This window comes from Micropterus salmoides, unplaced genomic scaffold (assembly GCF_014851395.1).
Source record: "Micropterus salmoides isolate LMB-PRFRI ecotype aquatic unplaced genomic scaffold, ASM1485139v1 Ms_hic_scaffold_17, whole genome shotgun sequence".
NCBI lineage: Eukaryota > Metazoa > Chordata > Actinopteri > Centrarchiformes > Centrarchidae > Micropterus > Micropterus salmoides.
The window spans coordinates 9,013,877-9,025,952 of NW_024040817.1; the positions used below are offsets into that span (position 1 = coordinate 9,013,877).

At 40.6% G+C, this 12,076-nt stretch overlaps 1 protein-coding gene across 3 annotated transcripts in view; it reads left to right on the top strand.

Moving 5' to 3' along the window:
• pvrl2l (PVR cell adhesion molecule related 2 like) overlaps nt 1-12,076 on the top strand; it is a 280,996-nt gene that overhangs the window by 132,022 nt on the left and 136,898 nt on the right. For all 3 annotated transcript variants that reach the window (XM_038724482.1, XM_038724483.1, XM_038724484.1), the window contains exons 4-6: nt 1,999-2,292; nt 5,218-5,335; nt 5,935-6,083. In XM_038724482.1, the coding sequence (XP_038580410.1) occupies nt 1,999-2,292; nt 5,218-5,335; nt 5,935-6,083 (561 nt within the window). The remainder of the gene's footprint in view (nt 1-1,998; nt 2,293-5,217; nt 5,336-5,934; nt 6,084-12,076) is intronic.

Consider the following 12,076-nt stretch of genomic DNA (forward strand, 5'->3'; position numbering starts at 1 on the left):
AAATTAATTATTTAAAAATCATACAATGTGATTTTCTGGATTTTTGTTTTAGATTCCGTCTCTCACAGTTGAATTGTACCTATGATAAAAATTACAGACCTTCACATGCTTTTGTAAGTAGGAAAACCTGCAAATTCAGCAGTGTATCAGATACTTGTTCTCCCCACTGTAAAAGTAAGACTTAAGATCTTTTTAATGCTACCTGGATTTGGATTTAAGACCAGCTTTGAAGCCAATTAAAATATCAAAGATGATAAAATGAGCTTTGCTATTTTAATTGGCTAAACAGCAAATAGCTAAATCTGTAAATTGACATAAAGAAATAGTGATAAGAAATTGAAGCTGGAGTAAGCATTTTATTTCAGAATAAGTTTTACATTTGTTGAAATTATCTTTGCATCCCAATAACAAAATAAAAAAACAGCACATGTGGCTGTTGCATGACTGTAATAAGCTAATAAGCACAGCCAATAATTTTATTCGGTCCAAATAAAGTGATAATTTGGCCGAGGTGAATGTTGGAAAGTTGACGCAGTTGACGATAGATGGATGGATGGTGCAACACAGGCACAATTTAGCGGGTCAAAGTTCACCAAAGTTGAACTTGATGCAATATATTGGCGCAAAATATTTGTGCTTGTGACCATGTCCATGAATTTGCCATACAAATTGCACCAATTTAAATTAAACCTCCAATGGATACATTAAAGATAAAGGCTAATCTTACACTTAACATTTGTAGGTTGGTTTTGTTGATGGGTGGTATATTTTTCCTATTATTGTAACTGATTATCCAAATTAAAAGTATGTCAATATGTTGAAATATTTGCAGTCCAGGTGTATTCGAAGTTGGCTCCAGAAATTTGTCAACTTAAAAAATATATAGAAACAAACTTTGATATCAGTCCCTTCGAATCAAAAAACAAGAACTACTTTCTCGACATGTTTAGTAGAAAGAAATCCACCAAAGAACTCACAGACAAACCAATTTCTCCACTGATGGTTGCCTCAATGAAACAGCAGGCAATGCTCTAGCAAAATAAATCTGTTTTCAATAATTGGTTGATTTTCTGCTTGATAAGTAAAATCTTTCAATTCCAATATGTCCATTACTGTCTCTCTACACATACTGCCAAAAGATGGAATGGCATTTAGGGGAAATTTACTAAATCACACCCTGCAGCACAAGATGACACATTTAAGAAGAGTGGACATAACAAAAAAGTAAATTGCAACACTTGACATCACAAAATAATGGAATTCACTGACATTTACAGATTGATTGATTGTGTGTCAGAGGTTGCGTTTTTTCTTTAAGAAAGGAAGGACATTTTCATGGAACATTGCCATTTATAGAACAAGTCCAGTTTGATTTAACAAATCTAATTTGATGGAAGAAGGAAAAGCAATGTTTTCTCTATTACTGTTGTAATGTGAAAGCCTCGTTAAATGTATGTTTGATGTTTCACTTCAGTTGGGGGACTGCCTACAAAACAATTGTGATGATGAAGCTCACTCTAAACCCATTAGTTGGTGTAAAAAAACATTATAATTGAGCCAATGACAAGGTTGTTTTCTTACTTTTTTCTCGTATGTAGAAGTATGCCAGGGATGTGCTTTGTTCTGTATTATTCTAAAAGCATTCCAGCTGTCATTAAATCATGAAAAAACATGACATTTTTAAAATAATTATCATGTTCTATAATGCCTTAAAAGTGGAGTTTGTGATTCTAATCCAATACATATGTAGTTGTGATTTTAGCTGTAGTAGCAAGAGAGCTGTCAGTATGGCTGTCTAGAACTGGGTTTCTGGGTTGATGGCTCTGCGAAACCGGCTGGTCTCTGCATGTTAGCTATACAGCAGCCGTTTCTTCTCCTCTCCTGCCTCATTTATGTCCCTTGCCTTTCCTTTCCCTTTTCCATTGTCTGACTTTTAGTCCCCTGTTTCTATGTCTTTTTCCCTATTTTTCACTTAATCTTCTCATTTTCTGCCCCTAGCCAAGCCTAAGAACTCAGCCAAAGTTTTGACCGTCCAGGCTGGATCCAAGTCGGTGGTGGTGGCCCAGTGCGAGGCGGCAGACGGCAAACCGGCAGCCACCATCAAGTGGCTGGCATCGGTTGGAGGGAACCACACAACCACCACCCTGAACGGACCGGATGGCACGGTGACAGTACGCAGCGAGTATCGGCTGGTTCCCACGCCCGCAGATAATGGCAGGGAGGTGACCTGCATGGTTGACCAGAAGACACAGGAGCGGCCGTGGGCTTACCCTGTCAAACTCTCTGTGGAGTGTAAGAAAGACATACACACATCACATAAGAATGTCTTGAAAATAAATGATGTATAACCCCAGGGTATACTTTTGCTATCATGTGTCATGGGTCCAAATAAGGATACAAACCAGTGACTTGATCGAAAGATCCAGCTGCCAACAACTTTAGACACAGATCAGTGACTTGCCAAAGCCTTTAGGCCTTTATTTAGGCAGTTACCTGTAGACACTTCACCACCAATCTATAAACATTACACAGATTGCCAAACAAAACAATCAGTCCACATTTAAATCCAAGCTGTGAGACTGCAATGATGAGAATGATTTTAATGTTGTATGCAGCACTTTGTCCACAATGCTGCCTTCTAAAGCACTTCCAAGTTACCTCTCTAATGATCTAAATAAAACAACATCTGGTCTATGTGCTGTAACATCTGAAGACACATTTTTACTTGTGCATAGTTTAAACACTGTGGGTTTAACACAATAATACAATAAACCGTATTGTAGATTTGTTGTAAAAGTCAGTGTTTCTATAATGCAACACCTGTGTAAAGGCCTATGTACATAGGGTATAGCGGCCCTGCAAAGTATATTGGAGTGTCTAATACGTTTGAGAACATGATGTAAACATCATATGCAGAGAGACTGATCGTCGTTTGAATGTATATGATAATGGTGGACAAATTTCTACTCCCAGTGTTCACGTACTTAATAATTAAACAGTAATTAATTTATTATGGAGGCAGGTCATTATACAGTCAGCTGCTGGGACTTCCCTCTAGGTGAATTTTGTGAGGGAACAGGAGCTTAAAACGAAACTGTGCCTTGGCTGAAGTTATTTTAAACCTCTATTCAAGTAGCACATGTTTACCAGATGATACCTGGTTTGCTAATTTATTAACTGATACAGTAGCCTATAATTAAGATACATTTTATTAAATAAATTACTTTAGTTGATTGGCCGTTCAACGGCGGTACAGTGCACTGCATTAATTGTAGCCTCACATGAACGTTTTCATGTTTTTGATCTTTTAGGACTTTTGGCCCTCAGCAGTATAGAAAATCAAGAACACACGTTTACACACAAATGTGCACACACAACTTGCTTATATCGAATCCCTTAAATTCCATTATAATTTACATGGGATTAAAATATTAGACAGGTTCAGCATGGCTTTACAGAGATTTAGGGATGCGCTGAGCATTGTCTCAACTGTGTGACCTCGCTGTCGTTTACTGCAAAGATGGAACAGATTGTCTTTGTTCAGTCTCCTTTTATAATCTGCACATCACCAAACTGCCTGTCAAGCTGTTGCAAGAAATAACGAGGAATACATATTAATAAACCAACACAAGAAATTATTCCACATGAACCAAGACCCTTGGCTACACACCCACTCTCATACACAGGGTCATCCAGGCCCATCAAGCTGTCAAATTACCTTTTAAGAAACATATATGGTACGCCAGCTGTGTAGATGAGTATGTATGGTAAGCAGCTTTAGCATCTGTGCGAGTACAGTATTTGTGTGCGTGGGCGTATATGCAGTATGTATACAACTATAACCATAAGTATAGTCCAATGTGAACACAAATAAAGCTAAAGGATCTCACCTGTCAATTTGTCATGTCATGTCATGTATCTTGTGGGCTGTAAGACAAACTTATATAGCTTATATACAGTACTTTTGAGGACACTCATTCCTTAGTCTCCAACCCTTAGCTGAAACCTCATTCTAACTTTAACACTAAAAGCATCCCTTAATCAAGGGCAGGACCAGCAGAGATTCAAAATTGGTCCTCGCATAGATAGAAATACCAGCGCACACACATTTAAACACTGTCACTCCTCGCTGTGTATGTGTTAGTTTAGTGATGGTGTGAGGGATCATGTCTCCTGTCTGTTGTGTAACTCAGATCAGCTTTTATAGGTCAACGCTCTCTAGGAGGAACATACATCACACCTCACACTTGCCCTCCTGTCCTGCTGCTTCTTTCTCTCACTGTCTTGGCTTCTCCCCACACTCCTCTCTCTGTCTACCTCTCCCTCTTTTTTTCAATCTCTCTCTTTCTCTCTGTCTTTGTGATTTTTAACATGAAAATGTGAAGGGAAATAGAGCTAAGCTTTTCTGTTCTGCCTGTTTTAACTTCCTACACACATCATTGCTTTGGTGTGCCTTCACTTTAACATAAGACTCTTACGAGAGTGACACTAACTGATTTTCTCATCCTCCTGGTATAAGAGTGCCTTGATTTCAGGGGAAAAACTCTTTAAAGTAACATTTTTTCATCCACATTTTTGATATTTTTACTCTGGATACACCAGAGCTTACACACATCACTACAGACACAGGGCACACCAGCCCTTTTCCCGCATGCATTGAGGCTTTGTTTGTGATGCAACAGTTTGACACAGATTAATAAAACATCTCAAAATGTCAGATATTCATGCAGGCAGTCTCATCCTGTTTACTATCAATCCTCTAACCCAGTCTTACAGTACACTGCACACACAGCTCCTTCATGTCACGAAAAGACGCTTGTGAGTGTGATTCCAACGGTGACATTCTTTATATAACGTTATTACTAGTCTGCAACATTTGACAGACATTACGATCCACGCAGGTTGATCTTGCTGAAAAGAGAGATAATCTTGCACTGTGTGTCTGAAACCAGTAAATAGCTGGTGTCAGAGCTAGTTGAGCTTGCTTGCTAGAGGGCACTATAGTGTTGCAAAGTGGGAAGAGGTCAAGGGCACCTACCGATCCTTAAACAGGTTAAAAGGTTTTTAAACCTTAAGGTCTTATTTTTAATTAGGAGTGGTCTTACATTTTGAGATGATGACTAGACTCATAATAAATCAAAAAAAGTATACATTAAGGCTCAGGGTACTCTGAGCAAACCAGATAATGTCAAACATCTTTTTGAATCTCAATTTCAGACCCCCCCTCTGTATCCATAGAGGGCTACGACAACAACTGGTACGTTGGCCGTTCAGACGCTGTGCTATTTTGCCTGGCCAACGCCAACCCTGCGCCCACCACCGTCACCTGGACCGCGTAAGAATCACACATTCCTTCTTTGCAGTGACAGAGTTTCTAATTGTTGCTATAATCACAACAGAAGCATGTATAACAACCCTTCGTTTTTAATGATAATTTCTTTGATCAACACAAATGCTCTTAACATCTCATTCTGATGGACAGATGGCGTGCAGTGATGTGTGTGTGTGTATGCGTGTGTGTGATTTTCTTGATGAATATTGAGCAGGGAGACAGAACGGCTGTTCACATGTCTGATTTTGCTCACATTAATGCCATCTTTGAAAATCACAGTCACAAAGCCTCTCTTTTTTTTCTTGTTTTCATCTTTCTATCTCTCTTTTCCCATCTTTCTCTGTTATGTCTTTACTAACTTTCCTCTCTCCCTCTCCCATCGATTAATCTTTTTGATTTTCTTTTGCTTCATCATCTTTTACATTAATCTCTCCCTCTCTCCTATCTTTTATCCCTCTTGTCATTTTCTCTCTCCCTCCATCACCTCCCGCTTTACTCATCTTTTCCTTTTTCATCTCAACCAAATCTCCTCTTCACCACCTAACTCCCCCGCTCCATTCCTCTTTCCTTCCTTTCTTTCTCTTCTGCTTCCTTCTCTCCAGGGCATCCGGTGCTTTGCCAGACAATGTGATGGTGGATGGCAACAAGCTGACGGTGAGGAAGGTGGACGACGCCGTCAACACCACTTTCATCTGCGAGGTCAAGAATAAGCACGGGGCCAGCAGGCACCAGATCACCACTATCGTCATCGGTGAGTCCATCAAACCACAGACAGCACACACACATACTTGCTTTGTATGCACAGGAAGTGTGGACAACAGAATACAGACGCGTGCATATTTACAAATATGTTGAACACACACAGGTGACACAGCCGAATGTTTCGTCTAACACAACAGGACAATTTTCTCAAACAGCATGCGCTTTTCTAACACACACACACACACACACACACTGTGAGTCACACGGTTAGCTGATGCTACTCCCCGCATTATCCCGTGCACAGATGTACGTGCACATTTACATTCTGCTCTGTATGCCTTGACACATGCACACTCCCACTCTCAAATGGACAATTGCATGCACATACAGGTCACATCCTTCCTCAGTCATGCAGATACACTTGCACACATGCATGCACATAAACATAAATCACACACACATGCTGGGATCAGGGCTGATCTGAGATCTGCAGGGATGCTGGTCACTCTCAGTCTTCCCATTGGATATTTGTCATGTTTTGCTCCTTGCTGGCCAGCTTTCAGCAAGACTTTTGATTGACCTTTTCCCCATAGCAGAGCCAAATTGCAGGACAAGGGCCAACTCGAAATGTTTATAACTTCAGATCGAAACCACTCTCTTGAAACTGGAGTCTATATGGCCACGCTACAGCTGGGAAACTGTAGCTCTGCTGGACACAAATTGAATGTGAATTGTGGTTTATTAGTGTGAGAGTGGGCCCTTGTTACAGCATATTGGCCCTGTGGTGGACATGACTGTGTTGGGATTGTTGGGCGGTTTTTAAATTCTTCCAAGGGGTTCAAGTTGGTGTGAGCCAGTCTGCCCAGGTTTGTTTTCTTTCTTGTTTTTTTTTTTTGTTCCTTCTTTGCATTTTTATTTTACATAACTAACACCTCTTAAGCATGAGTGCTCTATGTGCTCTATCTTTCTTCTTTTATGTTTTCTTTCCTCTTTTACCTATTAATCTCCCCTTCTGTCTGATAAGAGAATGACGGGTTCTCTGCATGCACACTTTCTTTCTGCTCGGTCTTTTGACGTTTGCTAGTCTGGTGATTCAGCTGCTGTTGCCAAGGTGTTCAGTCGGGGTTTTTCCTCTTCCTCTTCCCTCTGATGCACACATTGATTGGACACACACATACACCTGTACTCACAGGCACGTGCACACACACCCAGGAACTGAAATGCCACACCGCCGTTCAGCAAGCAGACCTTGAAACCTGTTAATATCTTCTTCTGTTTTTTTACCTTGTGTGTGTTCCCACAGTGTTGCACTCCACACTGCCTGCTTGACTTGTCAAAATGCTTTCCTTCCATCATCTTCAATTCTTTTTTGAGGAATTACTTTAAATAATCGCCATGTTGAGCTTACAACAAAACAAAACAAAAAACAACTTCTGTTCTTTTGCCAAAATACAGAGAGAAAGCTACATTTAGAAAATCCGTGGGAAATCTGAGTTGGAGATTTGAATTGTCTCCTCTGAGAACAAAGATGCTTTGTAGCCAGGCAGTGCGTTGGGAGGGATGTGTGGGAGGTTCAGAAGTGGCTAAGCTGCTACTGTTCTTGCTAGCATTGTGACGGACTAAAAGTATCAAGGAGGGTACTCTTACCCCTTCTAGCACACACACGTAAGCTTAACAAATGGAAATCCTTTACAGACATGTAAAACCTCTGGAGTTCATGCTTGGAAGACTTGCGCACACACACACACACACACACACACACACAAATGTCTTTTTCTTATCTTTCATGAAAGTACCTGAGATCGAGCCCAGACTGTGTGATTCATCCTCTGCTATGTTAAATGCGTCCTTGGTGTTTCACGGTTTGCCTGTGTTCCACAGGAAAATAACTAGAAGGGTATAAAGTCACATATTGACTTCTGTCAGTTTAACACGTTTACTTATAGAAAGTGAGTGCCAGAACTTGAACACTGAAGCTGGTGAGGTGTGGGCTGACAGAGCCACGTTTGTCATTGTAGAAATCCTCGCTTTGTGTGTCTGCTAAATGCAAATGGTAATATTTCAGCATTATTATGTTTGACGAATCCTACTTTTTGCTGACCAGATACTCCATTAAAAAATGTGCATGTCTTCTTGAAGTTGGTGTCAAGGTTAGAAAACTAACTCTATTCTTTTAGGTGGTTTACAGTGAACAATAGTTTTTGAATTACACCAGCTCATCAAAACACAATGAACATATAAACATTTAATCTGAGGAAAATTTTAAGTTATTTTATGTTGCAAGAGCAACAGAGTCAACATTAAGCCAACATTCATCTTGACATAAAATGCAGCACAGGTGAGTGAAAAGCCTTAATCACTACACCATAGGGTCAGGTATTTAGCCCTCCAAGGGACAAATGCTACAAATAACCCTGGACTATAAATGCTATACTAGGAGAAATTATAAAAAGGATCAAATGCTGGAAGCTAGCCTCGTCAAGACCATGTTAATACCTTCAAGCATCGCAAATGTGTATTATCGAAACTCTAATTGTGTGACAGCAGATTAATCATGACCTATAATGAAAGCTTACCTCAAAGCCCACCAGCTCACTCCCTGGAACGGCCATAAGAACCACCACCCAAAAGATTATAAAAAATATAATAAGAATATTTTTCTTCTGCATGGGCCCAAATCTGGAGGCAGCCTACCAAGAAAACTCCCAACACTCCAGATTGCCGGTCTGCCACTGGTAGTGAATCAAAAAATGATCAGCATCATTTGACTCACCTTCCTAAAAGCGATTATATACATGCCTAAACCACTCATTTAGCAACATGTGAGTTACTAATTAAAGCACACACCAGCAGTTAAACCACTGAACCCACTGAAACAAATAAATCATATAACCTCTGACCAGAATATGATACTGCCCATCTGTCTAAGAAGTTCTTTAAGTCTGTTACAGAAAATTTATGTTTTTATAATTTGAAATAACACTATTCAGCAAATGAGCTACTGAACTAAACACCAGTGACCGAATTGCTGAACCCACATGACATTTTGTGCTTGTGTCATGAAATTGTTTATTAGTTTGTTACATGTGGCATTTTTCCTTATGGCTGGGTTACCCATGCTGAGCCATGCAATGAGATCAGCGTTCTGATCAGCGTGCACACACATCAAATAGTTTTCCATAGGACAGCATGGCACAGTAAAAGTGATGAAAGCTGATTTGCACAAACAACAAGAAGTGTGTGTTACTTCTTTTCATCTAACCAACTCATTGTGACTATTCGTTCCTGCAATATTTAAAACTCATCTGCTGACTAAATAGCACTACAAATGTAATATCATGTAATTTGTGCAACAGTTAATAATATCACAGCTAACAAAGCACCGCTATCCTTGGTGCATTGCATTTCTTGTTCTGGTTCAGGATAAAACCTCCCAGTGGTTCAGCAATGGAAAACTCCTAGTACTGAGAAAGTTCTTAGAGCAGAACACAGCATTTTAAAATGGTCCATTCTCTGTAGTCACATGCAGTACCGTGCATGTATTGAGCCAATTAGTTCAGAACAAGACACAGCTTTGGTTGGGGAAGCCTCCCATCCTTCTACCAGGCAGTTAAGACAATATCAGAAGTCACAGGTATCTTCTGTTGGTTGCAGTCAAAATGCAAAATATCAGGGCTCGGTATGGAAAGGTGCATCTAAACTTCGCTATTCTGAGAATTTGTGACTGTAGTTGATTACATCTTTTTTTATTTTGGAGTGCAGCTATCATGGAACTCATAAGCATCATCATCAAATAAAGTTGTTTTCTAAAAGTTTCACTGGCACAGCAAATTTACACAGTAAAACCAAAAGATACCAAGTCCTAGGATCAGATTGATCCTGCATTTGTTCAGTATCTGCATTTCCTGAAGAAAAACATTAAGAGTAAACCACTTGCCTCTAACTGTAGTGATAGAAACCAGTTCCAGTCTCTCAGCATGAGATCTAAACTGTCAGGCGCGGAAGGCCCTGGCTCTCAATAATGTAACAGTTAATACCCCAGCACTTTGTGTACACAGCCCCAACACACCCCGCTAATTTCCCTGCTGAGAACTGTTAACGGCTCCTCTCTGTTCTGTTAAATGGTAGATGAAAGCACCGTGCTGTGTGGCTTTTCTGCTGCCGTCAAGCAGTCGTCACGTGTCATGTTTTCCCCTCAGCCTCCACCAGGGCCACGACTTGAGAGACGGGATGTGGGGTTGCATGACGGAAAAAAAACAGATTGGGGAAGAGAGGTGAGGCAGGAGGAAGAAGAGACTGACGGGGAGAGGAAGAAGGATAATGAGGAAAGAAGTGTGAGATGGATGACGCTTGGAGGCATTTTGAAAAACCTAATAAACATTCACACACAGTCCATTTCTCTCATATTCTGAGCTCTCAGGAGTGAACGCTACTGTAATACAGCTAGAGAAGTGTTTTGCTGACGGGAGTGAAATGTGTACAGCAGCCACTTTACCACTACACGTACACACACACACACACACACACACACACACACACACACACACACACACAACCCCACCCTGAACTCCCATCCGTTCACATGCACATGATGCCAGCTATGCATGGCTTGCTTGGTTGCCTCGGAGCCAGCTGGATCTGCCCAGCACACCGTGCACAGACAGAGAGGGAGAGGATGTTGGCAGAAATAAAACTATTGGAGTGGATGATGGGAGGGGATATAAGTTGGGGTGGGCAACAGAAAAAAGACGAAGAGATTGCAGAAGGGCTGAAAACTGAGATAAAGGCAAGTGTTGGAGGTAGAGAGAAGGTGAAAAAATTTGAAAGTGATGGAGAGGCACAAACAGAGGTAACAGCAGGAGGAGAGTGGCAGGAAAGTCCTTTAAAAACTCCCATGACTTCTCATCCAGTTTGAAGCGTGAACTGGCAGGAGGCTGTGACCCCCTCTGTCCTCTACCCCTCCGCCCATCACTCCATCCTTCCCCCCCATACATCCAGTCCTTTCATGGGGAGTCCAGCTGGCTCTGGGCTGGGGGCTGTTGTTGCCGTTCAAACACACATACACACAGTCACATCTGAGGGGACCAGTGGAGAAGCATTTTCTGGATTGCCTGCAGCAAGCGAGATAGTCCACTGGAAAAACACATACACACTTTGCAGACACACACACACACACAGACACACACACAGACAGTGTTTCACACATGCACACACAGACAAATTGGACCATGCAGCTCTGTGCATAAAATAATCAGATGATCTAGCCACAGGGGAAAACGCTGGCACTGACTCTCTCGGACATAATCCCCGGGCTAACCTCTGTACAGGCTTAATGAAACACACATAGTTGTAACAACATTATATATTCTTAATATATTAGTTCAGTATAACTCAGTACAATGCTCTCCAAAATGTTGATAAAGTCATTTTAGAAATTAAAGGATTACTATTAGATTTTTTTTTAAGTAATATCAAACAGAGATCTGTTCAACAGTTCAGCCACCATCCTAAACCAGTGTACAGGGTACTGTAAATGAAATTGCAGATTACCACAACAACAATACTTCATGCTTGATGTCGAGTTAACAAATAATAACACTTAAAATGGTTGTGACTATGAGTTAAACTGATAAGAATCAAACAATCCCTTTTTAACCCAGTAATGTTGGTATTTATTATTCTTACATACTAGTCTGTTTAGCACAGTCTTGAGTCTGTCCCACCCTGATTTTTTTCACATATTGAATGAGCATGTGACAAATAAAACCTTTGAATCTTGAATACGTCCTACCCTGTTTTTCTTTAGGTAGTGGCACAAGCACGATAATGCACTGAGGCGTCATGATGTATAAAAATTAAAGTTGAGGCAGTGCTGAAAAGCACCTTGAAACAAAGTCGTGACATTTCCTCTGCCTCCTGTGTTCTTTCGCTCCCTCTTGTCCATTATTTTTATATATCAGGACACCTGGTCATGTGTTATTACTTACATAAAATATAGCACACAGAAATGATGCTTTTACTGTGCATACTTCTAGACCTCAA